The sequence below is a fragment of the Haemorhous mexicanus genome, chromosome 6, assembly GCF_027477595.1.
Source record: "Haemorhous mexicanus isolate bHaeMex1 chromosome 6, bHaeMex1.pri, whole genome shotgun sequence".
Taxonomy (NCBI): domain Eukaryota; kingdom Metazoa; phylum Chordata; class Aves; order Passeriformes; family Fringillidae; genus Haemorhous; species Haemorhous mexicanus.
The window spans coordinates 3,219,932-3,244,811 of NC_082346.1; the positions used below are offsets into that span (position 1 = coordinate 3,219,932).

General features: G+C 39.3%; 1 protein-coding gene across 7 annotated transcripts in view; it reads right to left on the reverse strand.

Annotated features, from left to right (window-relative positions):
• Positions 1-24,880, reverse strand: part of NAV2 (neuron navigator 2) — a 381,930-nt gene that overhangs the window by 12,822 nt on the left and 344,228 nt on the right. For 6 of the 7 annotated variants that reach the window (XM_059848310.1, XM_059848312.1, XM_059848307.1 and 3 more), the window contains 13 exons: positions 22,779-22,939; positions 19,437-19,625; positions 14,545-14,597; positions 13,261-13,284; positions 13,077-13,151; positions 9,705-9,788; positions 8,993-9,104; positions 7,887-8,032; positions 5,119-5,291; positions 3,047-3,200; positions 2,466-2,625; positions 1,890-1,990; positions 63-158 (listed from right to left, as the gene is read on the reverse strand). In XM_059848310.1, coding sequence (XP_059704293.1) covers positions 63-158; positions 1,890-1,990; positions 2,466-2,625; positions 3,047-3,200; positions 5,119-5,291; positions 7,887-8,032; positions 8,993-9,104; positions 9,705-9,788; positions 13,077-13,151; positions 13,261-13,284; positions 14,545-14,597; positions 19,437-19,625; positions 22,779-22,939 — 1,528 coding nt within the window. The remainder of the gene's footprint in view (positions 1-62; positions 159-1,889; positions 1,991-2,465; positions 2,626-3,046; positions 3,201-5,118; positions 5,292-7,886; positions 8,033-8,992; positions 9,105-9,704; positions 9,789-13,076; positions 13,152-13,260; positions 13,285-14,544; positions 14,598-19,436; positions 19,626-22,778; positions 22,940-24,880) is intronic. The other variant, XM_059848309.1, reaches the window with a different exon arrangement.

Sequence of the window (24,880 nt, forward strand, 5' to 3'; positions counted from 1 at the left end):
CAGCCTGGCACCATCAGAACCCCCAGGAGAACTGGAGCTCGCAGCGTTTTGTACCCACTGACCTTGAACAGGCGCCTCACAACCCCATCCAGAACGTCCCACTTGGTCTTCCCACTGACTCCAATGCAGCCTATGAGGAAGGAGCGAGGCCTGGAATCCTAAAGGCACAGGAATAACTCTATCAGACAGGTGTGGTTAATGGAATTAAAGCGCTGGCTTCCCTGCCTGTCACCGACATGTTCTATGAAAAATCCTTTCCTTAGGATTTTTCCCTCCTGAGAAGCTGAGAGGCCTCAGGAACAAAATGCAAACAATTCTTATCTGTTACTGTGGAATGCAACAGGTGGGTCTGGGATTGGTCTCATGCAGTTGTTTCTAATTAATAGCAATCACAGTCCACGTGGCCAGACTGTCTCGGTCAGAGACAAACCTTTGTTATTCATTCCTTTTCTATTCTTAGCTAAGCCTTCTGATGAGATTCTTTCTTCTACTCTTTTAGTATACTTTTAACATAATATATATCATAAAATAATAAACCAAGCCTTCTGAACACAAGAGTCAACTTTCTCGTCTCTTCACTCATCCTGGGACCCCTGTGAACAATGCATCACCTGCCCCCTCCCCTTTTACTTCTAAGTGATGGTGCATCCTTACTGCTCTACATGGTGAATTCTGAATTCCATGGCACATGGAATTCTTTTCACACGATAAACATTTTCTACAGTGTTGGAGTCACAAATCTAAACAATACTCAGGGGGCTGTGATGTTAAGTTAAAGGTATTTATTAATCAATTCATGAACAATTAAAAAATCTCTGAGAAGATAACAGTTTAGGAAAGAGACAGAAAGTTTCTTAGGAATATTCTAGACAGAAAAGTAGATGTCAAGTTCATTGTTCCATGACTTCACAATCAAAGATGTTACATTTGCTAGGTTTATCCTATTTATTTTCAGAAATTCTGCTGTGGGCACAGAAACCTATATATACAGATAAATTATACATGGCTCCAATGTATACATGGCTCTAGCAATATAGAAAGAGACTTTACATTTATATACTATATTTGATGTACCACAGCATTTTGCATTTTGGAAGTGATTTTTATGGCAGATAAAAGAAATCAGAATAAATATACTTTTTCTGTTTTTCTACAGCTACACTCACTGTGAAACATTAATCAAAGAGGAAACTAATTTCTATCATAAGATTTGAAGTGTTACTAAAACTTTCTGTGATTGCAGCCAATCAGCAGCAGTTTTACTGTTTATCCAGGGCTGCAATAATAAATACAAAATAATGTATTTGTATTTATATACAAAATAATGTATCTATTTCCATTTAATGGAAAGAGCTGCTGAGTCCATTTTATTTCTGATCATTCAGATTTTTGCCCACCCCTCAGGAAGACACGAAGTTACTTCTCAAGCACACTTCTACAGGTGCTCAAAAATGTGAGATAGAAAGGCCATTGCTGGTCAAGGACTGTGTAACACACTCATGCACGTTAAACACACGAGACAGGATGAGACTTTAAAGCATTTGCAATTTGTTTGGGTATTTAGGATTCTTTCACATCCTTGTGGATGGAAAACATCTGAAAGATGTCATGGTGCTTGTGCCAGAGGACAACTTAAACTAGAATGATATGGTAGAGATCTCCCAGTTTGGATTTCTCAAATTCTTCCATAAGATTGGTGCTTCTGGCATTTCAGTCCCTCTCGACAGCTCCAAGGAAGCTGGAGGTAGCCAAGTGCCCTCTCCATCACTACCAACACACCAAGGAACCCTTTTCCTGAGAAAATCCTTGCAAGTCCTTTGCAAACTTGAGTTCCCTCACACATTCCAAAGTCACCTACATTTCAAAGCTGGGGATGAAACACAACTCACCTCCTTCCATTTCATCTCGTCCTGGAAGCTGACGACTATTTTGACGTGCCTGCCTCCTTCTTTCCGGGCAGATCCATCTCCAGTATCATCCAAGAGCATGTCTGTGGACAGGAAACATCAACAGCCTCACAGCTGGAGCTCAATTACAATGGAGACTATTCTGGTTTATTGTAGTCAAGCACAACACGTCTGGGCTTCACATGCCCCGAGGTAAAACACAAGAACCAGGCTGACTGACTTCCCCGCCACATATCCCTCTCCAAAAGGGAAGGTCATTGAAAATTAATAGCCAGTTACTCTGTATTTTCCTTCCTATGATATATCCCCTGGCAAATGTGCACCATTAAATGGCTTTAAACAGGACTTTTCAGAGCTGAGGTCATAATTGGACACCTCTGACCGAGGGTGTAGCAGACCTACGATGATATTTAAAAGAGGGCTCCGTGCCAGCTCGTGACATACTTCCACACCTCAGCTGTTAATAATCCTCACGCTTTCATTTTTCCATGGCCGACCAACCCAAGCCTTCCAAGTGCAGGATAAAACCTGCCTCAGCACCCTTCTCACTAAGCTCACCGAGACTGGTTGACTCCGTGAGGTTCAGGCTGTGTTGAGAGAGACCCACGGAGTGTCTGGGAGAGGAGGAGATGGAAACCTGAGACTGGGCCCTGCTGCAGCTGCCGTGGTTTTCAGACTTCAGCCGATCATTCTCTGCTTTCAACTTTTCAATCTCACTCTTGAAGAGACAGGCCAGACATTAGAAGGCACAGTGAAAACACGATTATAAGACAGCAACATAAGAAACTTAAGAATAAACAGTAGTTTAGCAGAAAGGCTGCTTCCATCATTAAGGATTTTAATTATTAAAATGAAAAGTTTCACAGAACAGACAAAGTATCCTAAAATTCCTAAATAGGTGAGAATTCACTAACACTGAAATGCAACCACCTTAAGGCAGAGAGCATGGAAACATTTTGACAGCCAACAAAACGCTGTCCCCCAAAATCCTGTCTTGGGACTGAAACCAGAGTCAGCTTGAACACCTGACAGCGCTACTCTCCTGCAGCCAAGGGCAGCGACACCAGGTGTTCAAGCTGGCTTTGAATGAAGGTTTAACACTGGCACGGGCTGCAGGATGGGGGGTGGCTGCTCCTCACCTGCATCCTGTTCATGGCCTCTCGCAGCTGGTCCAGCTGGTGGGCAGAGCTGAGGGCCTCCAGGCGGATGTCCGTCAGCTTCATCTCCTTGTCCCGCAGCTCGTTCCGCAGCTGCAGCACCGTCTCAGCCTCGCTGTCCGTGCACTCCGAAATGCTGCAGGACACCAACAAACACACACTCCTGCCTCTCCTTCTGCTGCCTCTCCGGGATTTATTAGCAGAAGAGGAGTTATTCTTTTTATTCTGCTTGAAACAAGTAGCGGTTTTGGCTTTCTGCTGCTTCTCTGGGATTTATTAGCAGAAGAGGAGTTATTCTTTTTATTCTGCATGAAGCAGGTAGCAGTTTTGGTTCATTGAATTAGTGATGCCATAGGTCAGATATTAAACAGGCCATGGAAATTTTAGAGTCTGATGAAACAAATGTCTGATTAATTTTTTTAATTGGCATCTGAAACAGAATTCTCTGAAATCACCTACTATTGGATAGCCTTCTTTTTTTTTACAGTACTTGCTATAAAACTTCTAAGGTGAAAATCTAAATAAATTAAGGGGGTGCAGGCATTTAACAGCCGTTGGTTGGAGATTGATGAGTTCACAGACAGATTTAAAGCTCACCAGGTGTGCACAGCTGGGTTTCCCTGAACTGCTCTGGAGGGCTTTGGAACTCTACACCTATTCAAGCATGATAAATTCCTGCTCGCTTTAAAGAACTGGAGCTTAAAAAATTTTTGGTGGCATTTTTCTTCCTTCCACCCACCAAAAAAAAAAAAAAATCTGAGTAAGTAACGACATTTCAGCACATTTGTAACTGTATCTGTATAAAGATCAACCACACAGCTGCACGCTTTAAGGGAGATTTTACCTAACATGTCTTTCCCTAAATCAGTTTCATGAGAGATGTTTTCCCCACCAAAAAGCCAATAAGCCAAGACACACCAGTTTCACTTGTGCTCTATCCTTTCCCCAGTTCACATATTTCCTCTTTGTTCATGTTTATCCTTTTGGCTTCCATAGCAAGGTGAGATGTAGCCACACAGCATTTTGGCTGATGACATATGGGATCATCATTTGACAATTTTCTGGCCTGAGAGTTGTAAAGCACAACTTGCTGTGGTCACCAGAAACACACTGAGCTAGGCTCAAGAGACAGAAGAAGCTTTGAAACAAAAAAATCATGGGGGATTATCTTCTGCTACTGACATTTCATCACTGTTATACAGCTGGAAACTATTGCTATTGTTTTCACTTCTTCATGTGAAAAAAAGTGGAGGGGAACTACTCCAATCCATTTGTTCTGAAATCAGGCTTGAAGATCTGCATGACCTCCCTAAGTCAGGAGGCTGTCTGCTAATTACAGATTTCACAATACTGCCTGCTACAGCTTTCTGTATTTATTTATTTACCCTGCTGAAGTGACAAAGCTACTGATGGAATTAACATAAAAGCTGTTTTACTAAATTTTCCACGTAGATTCTAAAATGTGAGTTCAGACTGAAAACAGCATGGCAAGGGAATTGTTAAACTTTATTTCCCAGGTGGCCATGGAAAGGACCAGGCACAGGTGGCTGGGAAGCTACAGAAGGAAAGAGGAGTGGATCATCTCCATCCACCAGGCACAAGCAGTTAGATGAGTGCATCTGTATCATTAAACCACAGTGTTTGATTTCATTTTCTTTATCTGGATTTGTCAATAGCATTGGGAACTTCTCACGGCAGATGAACACAGTATGTGCTGTGTTTAGACAAGAGAAACAAAATCCCAGATTTGACCTGGTTTGTTTAATTAACAGCAAGAGATCCAATTAATCTGGCACCTCAAGGTCACCCTGGTTATAAATATTCTTGATACTCAGTACATTCTGCTGAGAGAGCAACCCAATGAAATATTTACACCTCAGTACTGATGCAATGATTTTTGGCTTCCTGGACACTAATGGAAAGGTACTGGGCTGGGAGTCAGCTCATGCATCTTTAAATCTCTGAATACATGAATTCAGAATTTCTGTCCTCTACCAATGCAGCAACAAGCCTTTCATGCCATTTTCTGTCCAAAAATTACAAAAACCACTTACAGGGAATTGGAATGGGAAGCTCTCAGCAGTGGTGTTGAAACAGTGGTGTTGTGGTGTGGTAGCTTTGGTGAGGAAGGTAAGGAAGAATCAGTCATCTCCTCAATGTCTGAATGAGAAGATGCTGACTTGGGAGATTTCTTTTTCCCAAAAGCTTGCTTGAAGGAGCTGCGTAACTGGAAAAAAGAAAAAAAAAGACCACAGCAGCAGGTCCATCATTAAGAGTGAAACCAGGCAAAAAAACCCCACAGAGTAAAACCTCTCAACATGCAAATACTCCAGATGCTACAGCCATACTCACATACACAGTAACATGGGTGAAAAACAAAGAAGCTTTTTTTTCCTTAACTATTTTATCAGATTAATAAGGTCAATAGGAGTGGCTATGGATGCTTCCTATTTTTTAAGAGCTATATGACAGCAAACTCTGTTCAGTGCAACAAGCTTTTTACAGCAGCGTGGTGACAGCTTGCAGCTGTGCTGGCACAGGGCCCAGCCCAGGTTAATGGTGCTGGAAGGGTTAGTGGTGTCAATGGGGGGTTAGCTTTGTAGCTCCGAGTTTAAAGTAGCTCCTCCTTACCTCATTGACCTGCCGGAAGAAGTGCAAGCAAAAGGAAGTGGGGGAAGGAAAAAAGACATGTTTTAACAGATAAAGCCACTGATAAGGGAAGTTTTGGATTTCTGAGACAAACGCGACCAATGATTAACAAAGACAAACAGTTACTTTAAAACCAGAACCCTGTATTTTCCAAAACCAGGTGTCTCAAACCACATACAGCCGTTGTTTTGCATTACCTGAGGAAGACACCAGATCCAAACTCTTTAACTATTTAAATGACATTTTCTCCTTAGCCAAAGCACTCTGCCTGAGCTAAGAGCCAAGTTAAAACTGTATTTTTCCTTGCAGGAACAGGTATTTTAGCACATGAAAAGACTGCAACTTCTCTACCTACCTGCAACTGAAATACCCTTTAGTAATGTGACTGCCATTTTCCAAACAAGAATGAATATTCAAGTCATTAAACTGCTGTGACCCCAAAGTCACAACTCAACAGGTAGTGTTCAAGAAGCATTTGGACAATGTTCTTAGATTTAGGGAGCCCTAAAAGTTAAACCCCCATGGAATCAAGGTCTGGACTTGATCCTCATGGCTCCCCTCCCACTCAGGATACTCCATGTACACCTCTTAATGCCACTGCAAAAACTGCATACATACACAGGCTGGCTTAATATGAGCTGAAAACAGGTTTTTAAGCTAGACAAAGACTCCTACAATGAGAAATTTTGAAACTGATGTTTCAGCTCTGAATGGACATCTGCATTGCTTCTACACAGAACACAAAGACCTTGGCTGAGAACTTCTTCAGCACTGGTGGAATAAATAATGTGTGAATCAGATTCAACTCACACATTCTTTGTTGTAGTGTTTTAATTTTCAATCTTCATTTCACAGCAATGATGCGCTCATTTTAAATAACAACATTAAAATACTGTCCTGTTTCTTCTACTTCATGAAAACCTCATAATAAAAAAGAGTTCCCTTAACCTTCAAAAATAGTTACCTGATGAGTGAGAAATGTGGGCTGATGTAAGACCATATCCACTAGGTTACAGTAACAAAAAATAGCAGCTAAACAAGAGTTTTTAAAAGTGTTTATCTTAACCAAGGCTTAATGACTACAAAGTTTTGTGTCACAAACTAAGGGTTGCTAGAAATTTAAAAGTTACAGCAATTTACTTTGTCTATATACTAACATACTGTACAAGAAGGATCTGGACAAGATGTTGCTTCCATTCTACCAATTATTTAAGGGGCAGAGTGGAAATGCTTCTTTTTTGAAGCAGCTGGCAATACCAAGAGATACCACAATGAAACCTCTGAGATAAGAGAGAAATAAAAACAAGAACTTGTTCAGGAAGCTCTTTCTTACAGTTGAGGAGTTTCATCAACATTTCTGAGAGAATACTGAGCAAATAGCTTTTACCAGCTCTAACCACATTTTGCATCTCTACAGATTTATCTGTACACCCAAGAGATCCAGGGAAATTTAAATTCAGTGGGAAGAAAGGGGTGGATTGTTTTACTGACTACAATAAAGGATCTAGGGACTTCAGTCCAAACTACAATCAGGCTAGGTCACTAAGGCAGTTATGGTCTAGTTGAAAATGGAGTTGAAGATAATGTACCTTTCCTCCAGTACAGGGTACCTTGTACATAGTACATGATGAGCAAAGAGGGAAAAACGGGAAAGGACAGGTAAGTAATGCAAAAACTTCCAAAAGAGATGTCCATCACCAAAAATTTTTAAAGATCAGTACTTTTTTTATATTATTCTTAGCAGTCAAGTTAATTCTGGACAAAGAGTTCTTAAACTGTTTAATATGTTCACTTATAAGAAAGCCCTACAAGATAAAAACAAAAGAAAACCCACAAGAATGATCTTCTCTTGTCAGTTTGTTTTACTTTAATGACAGATGCCACATCTTCCTGAAGGGACTGGACACCCTAATAGCCAGAACTGATCTTTGACAGCTATTTCTAATTTAAGACTGGCCTTTTAGCTGTCAAGCTAAAATTCAATCCTATGCAGAGTTAACACAAGGATATACACCACTTACAACTCCCAGGAGAGTTTACCCAGGATTTAAGCAGTGCACAGTCCTTGTGCTAACCTGCTGCACGAGGCAGGAAGGAGCGGCCGGCTGGATTTCACCGTGCACGTCCTGACAACCTCACAAAAACCTCACGCAGTCTCCTACAACACACTCACCCAGTTCTTCCTCTTCTTTTTCTTGGAGTCGCTGTCGATGTTGCTGCCCACGCTGGAGTGGCTGGTGGCACTGTTAATGCTGGACACGCTGTCCGAGGAGTGCTGCCGCCGGATCCGCAGGTCCGCGGGCTGGGCGGCTCCAGGACCTGGGTGTCAATGCAGGCAGAGCCAAAATCAGCCAGGGAATTTGATGAATGGCATTCATCATGCAATCCTGAAGCTGCATTTTGGGAAACCGGTGTGACAACGTTCGCAGGAGTCCCAGGATGAGGGAAGAGATGAGAAAGTTGACTCCATGTTTCAGAAGTCTGATTTATTATTTTATGATATACAATGTATTAAAACTATACTAAAAGAACAGAAGAAAGGATTTCATCAAATGTCACTGACATGGTCTGTGAAAATCCTTTCCTTAGGATTTTTCCCTCCTGAGAAGCTGAGAGGCCTCAAGAACAAAATGCAAACAATTCTTAGCAAGCCTTCTGATGAAATCCTCTCTTCTGTTCTTTAAGTATAGTTTTTAATATAATAGATATCATAAAATAATAAACCAAGCCTTCTGAACATGGAGTCACCTTTCTCGTCTCTTCCATCATCCTATGACCCCTGTGAACAATGCATCAATCAGAAGGCTAGCTAAGAAAAGAAAAGGAATGAATCACAAAGGTTTGTCTCTGACCGAGACAGTCTGGACAGCTGGACTGGGATTGGCCATTAATTAGAAACAACCAGATGAGACCAATCCCAGATCCACCTGTTGCATTCCACAGCAGCAGATAATCATTGTTTGCATTTTGTTCCTCAGCTTCTCAGGAGGAAAAAAAAATCCTAAGGACAGGATTTTTCATTAAACATGTTGGTGAAAAACCAGCGCTCTGACAATCACGTATCCCAGCGGATGGATTGCGGATTTCAAATCCTTGTTGCTTGTGACGAGATTAAAATCTGAGATGCTTCAAACTTCTCCTTCATTAATTTATCACAGTGTAAATTAATGGGTTACTCTAGTCTCTGGGTAACTCTGATGGTTACATCAGCTATTACCCAGAGGACTGAGCTCTCCCTGGAGAGCCCTGGAGTCTCTGTATGTGGCACTTGTCTCTCACCTTTGCAGTTGAGCTCAGGAGTGTTGATGACTCCATTGATGGCAGCCTGAGCTGCAGCATTTTGTTTCTTCAGGAGTTCAATCGTCTTCCTTAACTCATTCAGTTCTGAGTCCTTGAATAAGGGAAAAAAACCGTATGATAGTACATGGGAGAAGAACACCACAGAAGCTGCTCTTCCATCTAAGTTTTGATAGTTCATAGTGAGTTTATGGAATATAGAGGTACAAGGAGGTCAAAATGAGGTTTGGGATACCTGGGGAAGCACACCCTCAACAGGGTGCAAAACAGCTTAGGTATTATGATACCAAAAAAATGCATGTATTCTGTAATGCAGAAATAATGTCTATTCAAGCCTACTGTCCCCAAAACCACAATGCCTCCAGTCTTGTAAGTATTCTTGTTGGTGTTTCTTTCAAACATGCCCATGTATGGATGCATTGGGATGAAATATATTACAGAAATATGCGATACTGAAGACCTGTGTCCAAAGCAACATTTGATAGGAATAACCTGATCAGTTGCCACAAAATCCCAGTGCAGAAAATCAGTGGTTTATACAAATTATTTTTCACATTCTACTGTCACCACAAATAAGGGAGCTAAGTCAAAATGACTTATGTTTGTGACTTTTTCCCCCACACAACTACAGAAGGAGCACGGGCAACAAAGCTGGAAACAGAAATGAAGACTTCCAAATCCTTTTGAAGCTTGCCTTTTGCTCTGCTGTCATGGTCAGGCTCTGCAGTCGGATCGTCATGTTCCCCAGGCTCTGCTCAAACGCTGCCACCAGGTGAGCCTGAAACCAAACCACACAGGAGGAGTCAGTTCTCTTCCCCCAAAAGGAGTATTGCTGCAGGTATTTAATCAGTCCACCCAGTGCATGGCAGTGTTTGTTGTGTAAATGGTGCAGAGAAAACAACACTGCTTAGAAAAGGTCAAATGAGTAGAGCACACATTATGGAAATGCTTGCCAACAATAAAACATAAATCAAGTTTCTGTATAGAGAAGAGTCAGGCAGAAATTTCCCTCCAACTAAATCCCTATTTTCCCTTGTGGATGATTAAGGCAAAAAGATGCTGGCAGTCACAGGGGTGGAGGTTCTCACTGTGTTTATCCCACCAGGAGGACAGATGATTTGCCAGATGATGCACCCGCATCTAACTCTAAGACTTCTCCCATATTTGAGCACACCTCACTTCCAGCTTGCTACATTTCATCCAAAATTCCTGCTGCTTGGCCAATTATCCTCTTTTCTGTTCCCAAGAAAAGAAAAAAAATGTGCTTCCTGGGAAAAAGATTCTACATTCTTCTCCCAAGAAGCACAGAGAACACAGTGTCTGTTACATGAAAGACATCAGCTAGGAATTGAAAAGGACTGAGAAGCAAAAGGAAGGAAAAGTAGATGGGGAAGATGGAAAAGAATGTAAGAAACTGTATTTCTAGAGCCATGACATGGCACTGTTTTATGGGTATTCACATGTATACATAACTGATCACAGGTGTGTTTCAATAGGTATTGGTCTCATCAGCCATAATAATCTACACCAACCATTAAAAAAATAGCTTAACTTATCTATTAAAAATAATTCTATATGCACAATGACAGGTAAAATGGTGCAATCTTTCCAAGCAGAGACAGATATTTTCTCACCTAAAAAATACAGAATAGCAAAACCTTTCACAGAGCTATTCCAGACTCATTCAGCAGCAGCACACAGTTGACTTATCCTAAATAACTGTTCTCACATTCACAATGAAAACAAACATGAGCACTACAATAACATGGGGATGTGCAGCTCTCATTCCCATCAGCCCCTATGAAAATAAGCAGAGCTGAGACTGTGAGAAAATGGCAAAAAGTAAATCAAAACCTAACACTACACACGTAGGAAAATCTAAATATTTATTTTAAAAACACAGAGTGCACAGCTTCTGTTGGGGAGGACGAACAGGGAACAACAAAGCTGATATTCAGGGATCCTCAGCAATACTTTTCAAAAGCAAAAAATAAATGGGCAAGCAGGAGTGCATGGATTAGTAACAGATACAAACCCTTAATGCTTTGACCTGAGCCATAAAAACCAGCTGCTCTTTCAAAACCGGATCTTGCAATTATTCCTATCTTGAAATCGTTCAGTGAGCTATAGAAAAAAATTTTGCTGGAGCAAAATGCTTTCAAATTCATGCCCTTGATGGCTTGAGAAGCATCAACAACTGCAGTGTCTATGCAGGGAAATTCAGGGGAAAAAACTGTAAATTGAAGAGATTAATTTGAATTGTCCAAGTTTTAATTGCCTTTTTTTAAAAGGAAACATGTCTAAAGGAAATGTCCAAGTGTCTCAACTAACAGCATTTATTACTCTCAATCTTTTCTGGGAACAGACCTTGCCTTTTACATGGAAAAAGGATGTTCTCTGGAAAAAGGTGGCTAAAGACTGAAATTTAATACTGGGACAGTTATAGCAACATCTCTGTTGCCAATTTATGGACAGATCAGGGGCAGGCTCAAGTCTAAGAAGTTTAAATAGCATGAATAAAACACTGTAAAACTTTAGCAAAGTGAACTAAGCAAAAACGGAATATTATCAAAATAATAAATTATCTGCTTTGTTAGTTTTGGTTGGTTTTTTTTTTTTTTTTTGAGAAAAGCCCACAAGAAAAACCCACAAAAACCCAAATGACCCCAATCTAAACAAAAACATACAGGAGTGTACACTAAAAACTGTTGTCCACAAAGAGAGTAGTAACCACACAGAAATTCTTGGGCAGATGAAGAGCAGCTGGGCCAGGCAGTGAGCAGCCTGTGCTGAGCACCAGCCCAGTGACCCTGAACTGTGGGAAGGAGAATGCAATAAAGCCAAGGCAGAGCCAAATGAGCTGCTCAGCTGACAAGTCCTTTGTTTGAAGGACACAAGCTGGGTTATTTAACAACATCATTAAAAACCCATGCAAGAAAATCTGGTCCTGCTTTCCCACAAGCAAAAGAATCTTCAGGGGGAAAACCAATTCCTGTATCCATCCCTTTCGTACTTGAAAGGCAAATATAAGATTTAAGTTTTGAAAGATGTTTAAACTGTTTTCTTTTCCTCTTGGGACAGTAACTAAGTGGTTTCATTCAGCCAAAGCCCTTTTATTTGACTTCTCTGTAATAACTGTGTTCTTACTTTTCTGGCCCCATTTCAAGCTGGATGAAGCACTGTGATGCCTGGAGTGGACAGCACAGATTTCCCCTTGAATCTTTCCTGTGACACTGCTCAGGTGAAACCTGTCCTTTCCTGTCCCAAGCTTTGCACTCCCCCACTTCTGAGAGCTGATGGACAGGGAAGTCCCCTTCAAGCAGCACATGTTCTGGTGTTTATTCATTCCCATAAACCAGGATGTCAGGATGATCTGATCTGCTGACTATTCATCTCCAGCTTATTTACTCTGGAATTGCTTATTTTCCTTGCAAGCTTCTGTGTTGCAGATTCCTGCTCTCTGTGACTGCAGCACAGGACACACAAATAAACTTGCTCAGGGTCTTACAGTATTGTCTCAGCACCTCCTGGATTCCAAGCTTTTTTTTTTCCTGAGTGTCTTAAATTACTTATCCCTCAAATCCCTCAAAAAAGGAACAAGCAGAAGTATTGTCTACGCTGACAAAAAGTCAAGTATCTCAGTTCTTCAGGCTTAACTTTAAATCAGTATTATTTATCATGCCATTAACCCACATCTTTATGCAACAGAGAAACACAATGCATTTCAGTCCAAGTTTCTATAAACTTTTATTCCTACCAATTAAAATCTTTATCTGCATCTCATCCCACACCAATGTCAAAGCAAGACACTGTTTTTAAAAAAAGACCCTGTCCTCAATGATCTTCCAGTCAGTTTTTAAAGAAGGTAATTTAGATAATTTAGTAGGGCAGAGGATGCTGTTTTTGGACATGTCCCACACACACATGCAGTTATTTCTTTAAACACATCAGTAATACAAACTGAATGTTATCCACACAAAATCGTTTTGTCACTTCAGAAACCTGGGTGGTAATTGTTGCATTAAATGCATTCCAGGTTAAAGTTTGCTCTCAGGGTTGTACTCACATTAGCAGTCAGCTGAGTTGTCAGAGCTGACACTTTTTCTTGGGATGCATCCAATTCCCTCCGCAGCTTGCGAATCTGAGGGTTTGAAGAGAGCACTTCAGTGCATCACAGCAAGGAGAAACAAAACAGCAGGACACACAGTGCACAGTGGCATTTATGCTTGTCAAAGAGGATGTGCTCTTACCTCTGACTGGCACTTCTCTTCAGGCTGTAAAATAAAAGGAAGTATGTGAGGATATTACAACATAACCAGCCTGACAAATTTATGCAAATTATCTTTTTGTATTTCAAGAACTCTAATATGAATTCCCTGTTTTGGATTCCCTCATCCATATTCAGTCTAATTTAATCTCCTAATTTATTTACTCTCAAGGAAAAAGAAAACAGGCTGCTGGAGGTACTTCCTTCTGCAGGAAGGAATTTGGGCTCCACCTCAGCCTGCTGACCAGTGCACCTCTGATCTCAGCCATGGAAGTGTGAAGAACTCCTGGCTCTGTCCAGAAGGGACTGCACCAGGCTCTGAAGAACCAGGACTTCCACAGAACTTGGCTGATCCTGGGCAATTCCCTTCATCCCACACTCAGCTCTCCATGGGAAGGTCACATTTCTGCATTCTAAAGTGATGTGAAATAAAAATAAATTAAAAATTCCTCCCACTTGGGTGCTGCCTAGGCGCTGTGGCAACGAAAAAGTGAGGAGACACAGCCAGTTGTGAGGATGCCAAGTGGATGCACTGACCACCCACTGTGGTCAGCATGATAGAACTGTGGCTGCTATGGCCTGTTTCTAACCACAGCTAACAGCTAATGACTAGCATGGGGCAGGAAGTCACACACTCCACTGTTTCTAAGAAAACATACCCACTACCAGCCAGCAGGAAAATTACACCCATCCAAACACACTATTGGGGCCACTTGTGCAGCAAGCACAGGAACCTGGAGCTCTGAGTGCTCTCCTGCTATTTTCAAACTCCAGCAAGCCTTGTTTTAGGATCAGATAACCAAAATGAATACACACTTGTGGAGAAAAATCTTACTGGCACAGTGACTAAATTACCTTTTTTTAGAATTACTAATATTTGTGCACTGAAAAGTGAACTTTAGTAGTAAATCACTAATATAAGAATGGGAAGACTTCATTCAGCAAATTTTGGGATGCTGTAAGTAACGAAGTTCAAATCTCCTCATATCTACTGAGGAGCTTTGTAGCAAAACCTACTTAGCACAGCATAAAATAGAGACTCAAAAAATCAATGGCTGCTTTTAGGCCATTAAAGTTTGTGTTTAATGTGCTAAACATCCACAGGCATCTTCAAGAACATAAACATTCCTTTCCTAGCTAGCATTCAGAACACAGCCAAATGAAAACTGCTTTTTTCCTGCTCCTTGAATGGCAAAACTAGCACAGCAAGACCAGCCAATTCAATACTTTTGATGAATAAATATACACTGAATTTCATTATACTCACTGTGGAATAAATAGATGATGTACTGGACACCAAAGAGAGAGAAGAACCATGCACTAAAGGAAAGAAAATAAACACAATGAATTTAAGTGCACTAACCACAGGGTGGAATCATCATGAATCATCCACTGTAAACCACCAATCTGCTGTAGAAATACTTTCACAAATATCATCACCCATCACAAGCTTAATTATATTATTGGACCAATAATGTATGGTTTGAAGCATGCATTGCCAGCTGATACAATCCATAACCTTAGATTTGGTAAAGCTGTTTTAAAATTCTCATAACACTTGGGTTTTTTTGTGAAATTAGGTGTGGCCAAGAAAGTTTACAAAAGTTTTGATGAAGCTCTGTTCAGAGATAAATATTTCACTGGATAGTTTATATTAAAATGCTTGCAAAAGGGCTTACTCAAGATTAAAAAAAACCCAAGAAAAGCAGAAAGGATTACAAAATTAAATCTAAGTATTTAATCTTCAGTTTTAGGAGAGACTGAGGTTTGTTTTGTTGTTTGTTTTTTTTAAGCAACAGATCAAGATGGGAATGTCCTGAGAAAACCACCACACCCAGCTCCAGTGTGTAACCAGATGCTCCAGGAGAATATGTGGAGGACCCAAGATAAAAAAGAAAAACATTGTCTAATTTTGGGGTTGTGAATTCTCCTCTAAATGCAGCTGTATCTTCCTTCTGCTGACTTAATGGAGCTGCATCAGTGCATCAATGAGCCCAGTGTTCCTTTTCCCTGCAGGGTTTCTTGGTCCCTCTTTAAAGCAAGGACATTTTTTTAACAAGGCAAAGTTTGTTCTCTCAGAAAAAATTAACAGTGAAAACATAGCTACAAAACTTCCTGGAAAAGGATTAGTTTCAAGCAATTTTTGGATTTTAATTCAATAAAGGACATTCATATACACTGATGACCTAGATGATCTTCAGAGGCTCCTTCCAACCCTAACTCTTCTGTGATTCTCAAGGCTGTTGCCATCCTGTTACTCAGACATCAGGATTTACATATAAATATAGCACCATTTCATTCTTTATTACACTATTGAAAAAAGGACCTGAAGCTATTCTTTCTGCAACTGAAATATGCAAAATTACTTTTTCCTCATTTTTATTTTTAGAAACAAATAGTAGTGAACTGAAACTTTCGTTCAAAATTCAGGTAACTGAACACAAATCATATGAAATAGCATAAAATCACTTTTTCTTTCTTCTAAGTCCTCCAGCAAAAAAAAAAAAAAAGTTAAGAAAAGCTGCCATTTTGCTTTAATTACCTAGTGCAATTCTAGATTTGTAATAAATGGGTTCTGCTTTCCCACTGACATTATATCCTAAGGCAATACTGGAAAGAGAAGTAAACAAGGTCTAAGTTGGCTTCTGAAGGAATTTAAGATAATTTAGAAAACCCACAAGAAAGTAAAAAAAAAAACCCTCACACCCATTTGCTTTCTCTGGGTAATCATATTTTCAATTAAAATGATCTTTCTAGTCACACATTAAGGACTATCCTGCACTAAGAACATAAAATGAGTGGTGTGAGTCAGAGCCAGGCCCTGTCTAATGGTGTGCTCCAGCCCTGGCTGCAACCACAGCCCATGTTTACTGAAAAGAAAGAAAAGAGGAGACAGATACACTGTGATTATTCCCCAGGTACATCTCTGCAGCTTCTGGGAATCAGCAGAGATGCAAATTCCAGGAGTGGAAACTGCAGTCAGACCATTATTTTGGCTGCTGTGACCTGTCTACCATTAATTCCCTCAAATGCTACTGAATCCACTGACATGAAAAATTCTCTTGTGTTTAGAAATGTGATTCTTTGCACTTGTTTTAGACCTGCTGCTGAATCAGTAAGTTCCTTGAGTGCCTCCATGCCATTGTGCTAAGAGAAGGAATGGATGACCAATCTCTTCATAACAAAAATTCAATACACATCCCTTCAGCCATCACTTTCCATGCTGAAGACTTCTGTTTTAACTTTGTATCACAGATGTTCTGTGCTTAAGATCTCCTTCTCACTTTTCCTTACTTGCATTTTCCCCTTAAGATCTTCAAGATGGAAAGCCCAAAGTGAGGCAATATTGCACAAGGCCACAAATGGACCCACACAGGGAATACAATATTATTTTCTGGTCTGCCTCCCTATGTTCTTCCTTGTTGAATTTTTTTCCTAATAGACATATAACCAAAAAAGAGCCCTACCAACTGGCCAGAGAGAAAACAGAAACTTTATCAAGGACTAGGTCAGACACAACATGCAGTTAGGATCAGCTGGAATTTTTAAGATCACATTGGGACTTTTAATACAGGAGAAAAGATGCAAAATAAGAAAAAAAAGGGAAAGAACATATAACTATGGGAATCCTACTCCTGCCTCGTGAAACACCACCATCACATAGAATCATAGATTTATTTAGGTTGGAAAAGACCTCTGAGATCATCCAGTCCAGCCATTAACCCAGCAGTGCCAAGGTAAACCATGTCCCTAAGTACCACATATCCACAGCTCTTCCATTCTCCCAGGAATGGTGACTCTGGTGCATCCTCTGAACATGTACATAATATCAGATTTCTCATTTCAAGGACAACTAAGGAGTTAATATACTTGTGCAATTTCTTTTTAAAGGATCTGCAGATGGCTACTTGAAGGCTATTTAATTAGGAGCCTGAAGGCAGTGATGCTCTTGATGCAAGTCCTGTTTCTTGCAGCCAGCATGCATCTGCATGCAGCCTACAAACCCAAATTGGTCTTCAGCTATTATTTTAAAGCACTGTAAATGCACAGGCAAGCATGTATCATTTTTAATGCTAGAAAAGAAAGGCTCTAGCTGTGACCATCTGCCCAGAGAGTAGAAAGAAAAACTGGTACTGCAGTCAGTAGCACAAAAAGGAATAACCATTTATATTCCAACGATAAAGAATTTAACTTTTTTTCTCTTGGAGGCTGACGTATCGGGGTGGAGCCAGTGGCAGCCCAGCTCCTGGGGAAGACTGTTGGCTGAAGAGTGGGGAAGCTGGAGAGCCAAGAGACCACTCAATTTTTATGCTGTGTTTTTTCCCCACAAAGTTCTGGCGAGTTTGGAGGCTGTTCCTGCTGGCACCTCCACAGCCCTGAGCCCTGTCTGTCACAAGAGTTACTGCAAGGCTGACCAACCTCCTCACCTACATGCTGTGCTGGGAGAGAACATGACTGTACTTCATACCCAGAGACAAGAGAAGAAAAGGCTTTAAAGAATAAATCCTGGCCCTGCTTTGAAGTTAATGAGAAACAAATGCCTTGTAATACTATGTGCTAGGAAATAATTAAGAAGTAGGTTGGTAAGCTTTATTTAAGACCTGGATTTATGCTTCATTGACACCGGATGATTGTATAAAATCAATTTGTTCATTAACCACAAATTTAAATTTCTGTAATGCTTTCAAATCTATTCTCTCAAGGTGAAGGCAAACCTCTGCTACATTCAGAAACACTTAAACCACTTGGACTTTGTGACTCCCTAAGAAATTAGCAGGAGCCAGTAAGCAGGTTAGCTTAGTAGTAAGCCTTCTCTACAGCCAGGGAAGCGATGGAAGACCTTTCTCCTGAAGGCAGAAATACAGAGACTACACCCAAACATTCAAACCATACAGTAAAATATTATTATCCTTTCAGGTGTGAAAAATTCAGGAAAATCTGAAAGGGATCTTCAGCATGTCCCCTGTAGGGTCAAATTCCTTCTTCAGATACAAAAGTGGTATTTTCCAACCACTTTCAAGTCCACAACTTAGTGGATATTTCTTGGACTTCATTTTTATTACTTTTTTCAAATGAATAAAAAGCGCTTAACAGAACATTTCACCTAAGTCCTTTTCTTCTTTTTTCTTAATGGTTTGTCTTCAAACATGCAATACTTACTAAATGTTTATCCAAACCAGGCTCTCTGCTGGACAAGAATTTCTGAACTACAAGAGAGAGTTTGACCTCCAATGTGCCAAAATGGACTTGCTGCAATCTGGAGCACAGTTAAAAGACTACGGCTACAATTTTTTGGAGGATGTCTTCAATAAAACCCAAGTAAATTTTGCTGCAGTAGCTCTTCTGGTAAATCACTGAAGTGTAACACAGATACAGTGACTCAAATTCCTTCCCAGATTACACTGACTGACTGAGCATCTGATCATTCAGCTTTCTGAGAGCAAACAAAGGTTAATTCCTGCACTGACCCAGCGTTTAGCCCTACAGCATTATTCCAATAATTTTCAACCCCTAACAAAAATCCTTAGCCACAGACCTCTAAAATACAATAAAATGTACTGAAGTTAGACTGAGGAAATTCAATAAACAATTAATTAATTAATCTCTCCAGAGACATACCCAATACATATTCTCTACCTTCTCCAATGGCAAAAAAACCATGATGGGATAACCAGAATCTCCAGGAAGGCACTTTGCAGATCTCAAAGGTTTCTGCAAGCACTGAGGTGTGGCTCCCATGGCTCTTGAGGAGCAACAACCATGTGGCACTGATGCCAGATTCCTCCATCTTGCCTCTTGAAGCCCCATTCTAAATCCCCAAAATTCTACTTTTTCACCCTGTGACAAATTCACTATCATTCTACTCAAACTCTTGTGGCTTGTCAAAGCTGGAAATTTTTTTCACGGTCTAAAATCGAAGGCACAGATGGTTTTGACTCTGTGCCAAGGCTTTTGAGCTCTTTGCCAGGGTCTCGAATCACCTAGAGGAATGTCTTGGGTCTGGACAACGCCTTGTAACGCAGACAAGAAATAATAAACACGCGAGTGCGAACACAAAACTCCGTCTCTAGCGCCTCGAGCCCGGCCTTGGCAGAGGCAGAGAAGGAAGCCAAACCCCGGCACCTGTGAGCACCCGCAGCCCCTCGGGACCGTACTGACCCTCCTCGAAGCCGTCGCGGAAGGAGCCGGAGCGGCTCATGGTGCGGCTCTTCTCGTCCAGGGACACGGAGCTGTTGCGGAGGCGCGTGTCGCCGTAGGGCTCGTAGGGGCCGTCGGCGTTGGACAGGCTGTGCGTGCGCAGCATGCTGGGGTTGGACAGGCTCATCTGCGCCGCGCTCGTGGGGCTCGCTGCAACAAACACACCCAGTGTCACCCTCATGTCTTCTGAAAAACCCCTTCGCCAGGATTTCTATTCCTGGGAGGATGAGAAGCCTCAGCTTCTCCGTGTTTTGCCTGCTCTGGAATGTGGGCTGGAGATTGTTTAGCCAAACACGTGAATGGTTTTTAATTAATGGCCAATCACAGCCAGCTGTGTCAGACTCTCTGAGTCAGTCAAGAGCTTTTATTTTTCATTCTTGTTAAACCTTCTGATGTATTCTTTCTCTTTCTTTAGTATAGTTTTAGTATAGTAATATGATATGATATAATATGATATGATATGATATAATATAATATGATATGATATAATATGATATGATATGATAATATGATATAATATAACATAATATAATATGACATAATATAATATGACATAATATAATATGACATAATATAATATGACATAATATAATATGACATAATATAATATGACATAATATAATATGACATAATATAATATAATATAATATAATATAATATAATATAATATAAAATAAAGTACCGTGTTACATATATAGTAATATATTCTATTGTATAATATTATATTGCATATATTATATACACAATAATATATAATATAATATATAGTATTATATTACATATATAGTAATACATAATATATTGTAATATATTGTATTATATCATATAATATTATACTATATGATATATTACATTGTATCATATTGTATTATATTACATTCTATTATGTTATATTATATATAACAAATAATAATATATTAAATATAATAGATAATTATAGTCTATTCTATTATATAAAATTCATTATATAGTAATATAATAATAATAATAATAATAATAATAATAATAATAATAATTATTATTATTATTATTAGTAGTAGTAGTATTAAAATTAAAATTATTATAATATAATAAATCAGCCTTCTGAGGACATGGAGTCATATTCTCATCTCTTCCCTCATCCTGGGGACCCTCACAAACACCACACATGCCCTTAGTGCTGCCAACACGGCCCCTCCTGCTCTCTTTTTGTCATCCTCCACCTTCAAAGGTTCCTCCCCTCCCACCCTCCACTTTAAGATACAAATTTTTGATATTGTCTCCTCCAGGCTTCATTGTTTTTCAAGTAACGGGTATGCAAACTAGGCTAGTGGATGTGAAAACTCAAGTCAAATAAGGTCATTTTAAACACTGTGTGTCCAGAACATCCATGTGTCCCTAATTCCACAAACAAGCTGAATCACCTCACTAACACCTCCCAGGCACGGGAGAATGAAAGAAAATTATATTGTTATTAACTAATTCATTAACTAGTAATTAATTAATTAATCATTTAATTTGGAACAGTTCTTCCACAAATATTGTAGTATTTTGTCTATATAGAGCAGGACTTACCTTCTTCAAAGCTTTTAAGTTCTAAGAAATTGACATTTTTCTGTGTATTTTAGTCACAAATATAAAGACCTTTAGTTTCCCAATAGCTGTACAGCTCAGAACTTTCAGCTATGATGTCCTGAGAACTCTAAAATACCAATTTTGCCTTAAAAGCCAATATTTTTCCAGCCAGTGTTTAGAGTACAAAAGTACTGCAATCTCACATTTCTCCAAATAACTTTTGGGCTAAAATCATGCCTGCTATTTACTAAGAATTAGTTCATTTGTGGGGGAAAAAAGAACCAACAAATCATTGTTCAGCTGGCTCCTCTTGGTGTGCTGTCATTGTCTGTTTCTATACACACCACCAACTGACACAGAAGAAGGATTTTGTAGAAGACAGGATAATTCAGTTTACAGGTGCTTGACTTTCATATCATCATTTGCTCTTAAATTAAATCCAATGACCTTTCTTAACTCCAATATCTCTAAGCTCTCATCTTAAGAACATAGGAAAACATACTTTCTTTTTTTTTGGGGGGTTTTTTTTTGGTGTTCATTGCAGTTTGTGGCCAAAGAGTTTTTGAAGCTAATACAAACAATCTCCAACACTGTACATAAAGAGTTAAGTTTCTGGGCTTATGACAACACTTTTTGGTTATTTTTTTTTTAATTTCATGAACTTTCCTGACAGTTTGCTAGCTGTTGGAAATGTAGCCACGCTGTGTGTATATTCAGCTGAAATTTTGCAAAGTGTCAGTTTATTTAAAGCCACTTATTGAATGTGTTCCTTCCCAGAACACTCAAGGAAAGGCTCTAGGATGTCATTACTGCAACTCAAAACTACACTAGAAAGAAGTGGCTGTGCAATCTGCTCCAAATTCCCACAAGAAGTTCACAAGTGCAAGCTTAACTATTTTGCACATAATTATTATCTATAAATTAGCTATTATAAACAATATATTTATTTTAAACAATAATATTAATTATTACAGAGGGGCTTTTGAAAGTCATAAACAAACAGGCATTTTCTTTCCAAATGTTACTTCAAGATGAAATTTACAAACCTGAAGAAACTGCAAAGCAACTAAGTCATATTTAAGCAGCCCAACAGAGATGAGCACCACCAGCACTTTAAATCAGGTTATTTCAACTGCTGATACAGTCAACTAAAACCTGCAACGCCTCATGGATCCTACCAATCAGCATTTATTGTTCCCTTAATTTAAAATGTGTTTATCAAAGAAATTAAGGGAAGGAATGGCAGTTTTTCTCACTTGAAACTCCTCTGACTTTTATATATTGCTTGATTGAGCTTTCTGCAATTTTCCAACAAGCCGTTTGAAAAAGGAATGATAAAATACCAAACTGATGAGACTGGCACACACAGTGAATAAAATGCTTGGATTTTGGACAAGTTTTATAGAAGTTTCTAGTTTTTATAGAAGTTGTGACATCTGCAGGCACCATCCTATGTCCTCTAAGGACCCCAACGTGTGAGATCAAGCGACAGCTCTACTGAACATTTTATAAAGCTCACAATTTATATTAAGGAATCTGATTAGTCCTAGAGAATCAAAGTTACTGCAAGAATGGCACCTTTGGGCATACGAGATAATAATGCTAATTAGTCACACTCATTTCAGTGAGAGTGCTTCCTCAGGTTCAATGTGGGCCTTGGAGCTGCTGGAAGGAAATGATCTTGTGCAACATGTTGTTTTCAGGACACACAATGCATAGCTGTGATTATCCAAACAGATAATTATTCACCAAGCTGTGAGAAGTTAAATCTAGTTCCAGAGGGTGATGTTATGCTGGATCCAGATGAAAATGGAGAATTGGCAGCAGTATCCTGCAGTCCTCCTGCTGAATGGGACCGGAGCCATTCCTTTGCATCCTCTTGACTACGGAGCTGGGAGGATGGAGTATACCTGCAAAAACAAACAGGTTTTTCAACATGAACTTTGGTATTTATTTGACTTTTTTGTTTAAAAAAAAACCAAAAAAAACCCAACCATGAAATATCACAAGGTTTGGGGTGGGAGAGAGAGAAAGAAAAAAGGAAGAATCCTCATATGAAATTAGAGGATTAAGTAATCTAAACCAAACAGAATTCTGAATTAAGGAGCTGCTCCAAGCTCTTCCAACATGTTCCTAATTCATTTCGCCTCTGTCTGGGGGGGAGAAGACCAAACCACAAACTTCTTTCCTATGGCTTCAGGTGTAACCAAACCAGAGTGAACCACAAGTTACAGGTAGAAGTTGTGCTGTGTAGCACTGTAGGATAAAATGTAGTGTGTGCTACATCATATGATTTAAAAATAAAACAGTAACTCGGAAAACCTTTCCCTAAGTTATGCCAAAATTCTAACACTATTTAAATACTCTGGTACATCAAAAACCTTAGCTGACTTTTTGTGATATTATAACCAAATTCAAGTCAACAAAGCCATTATCAAGATTTTTTTTTTTTTAACAAGCTGTGACCCAATAGTTCCTATTCCAGGGACATCCATATAAGGCCTGTGGAGGGGGATCCCATTTAGTACAAAACCAACAGCATTGAAACATCATAAAGGAGACTATGTTTAGCCTTTTCTGAAGGCAAAGAAAATAGCAGAAACGTGGTCTATGCCAAAATCAGTGGCAAAAACCCCCCTGGCTTCAGCTTAGGTTTCATTTATTGTGCCTATGTGTGAAAAACAGGGATGTCAGGACAGGTGTTATGTGAGCTACGTGATAGGGAACAGGTACCAACAGCCAGAGCTTCATGGAAACACTCATCTGCTGATGGAATTCAGTGTCTATCTTGGGCTATGCCATCGCCTTTGGACAAATATTTATGAGTTATTAGCTCTCCTTCCAAAAACTTAGAGCCTATTATTTGCTGATATTATCTATTTAATTAATTTGATTCCCTTCAAGTGAATGCCTTACAGTAAGATATCACTTCTAAAGACTATTTTAAATCAATGGGAGCACTGCAATAATTTAAAAAGTCAATCTGCTTTCAAAAAATACATTCATTCTTCTGATTATGCCTCAACACTTCAGCAGCAATCCCTGACAATCTGCATCTCTTAAACTTTGCATATAAATCAGTTTATTTAGAAAGGGGCTTGAAACAGTCACGTTACCTTAACACACTACAGATGTATTTTATTGTCAGCATTAATACCTACCTCTTCAGCACTCAAATGTTTTGGTCTTAAAAGAGAATATTTCTTAGAAACATTAAAACAATTTGCCATTTTAAGAAAGGCTTTTAGTACTCAGCTTCATGGGACAAGGCTGCTCTGAAGAGCAAGATGCACAGCACAGAAAAAAATCACAGCTGCAGTTTCAAGGCAGTGATCCCAGATGCTGCATTAAGCAATTCAGAAGCTGAATTTCCTAAATTGTCAGAGATACCTTCTGTAAATTCTCTAACACATAAAGCATTTAATTAACATAGCTAATAGTAATTCTGGCTAGAATTGCTTGTATCAATGGGAAAAAAAAGTATGTTATAAAAATCACTACCTCACAGATGTACAAAATATGTGAGAAGACAACAGCTGAAAGTTAATTTGATGACTTTTTTTGTTATTTTTTACGAGAGTAGAGGATAAGTTATAGATTAAATAGATTATAGATCATAAGATATAGATTAAGGTATTATGATGCAATTAAAAAAAAAATTACTATGTCCAATTTCATCCTGAAAGGCTTGGTGTGATCTAAATCTTCTAAATATTTTCTATTTATATAACAACACCAAGGTTCCCAAGGTTAAAAAACTATTTCAGGTCATTCCATGTAATAGGCACAGAAACAACAACATTACTGTTTTTAAATCAAGCCCAGGGATGGTTTGAGATGCTTTTCTGCAA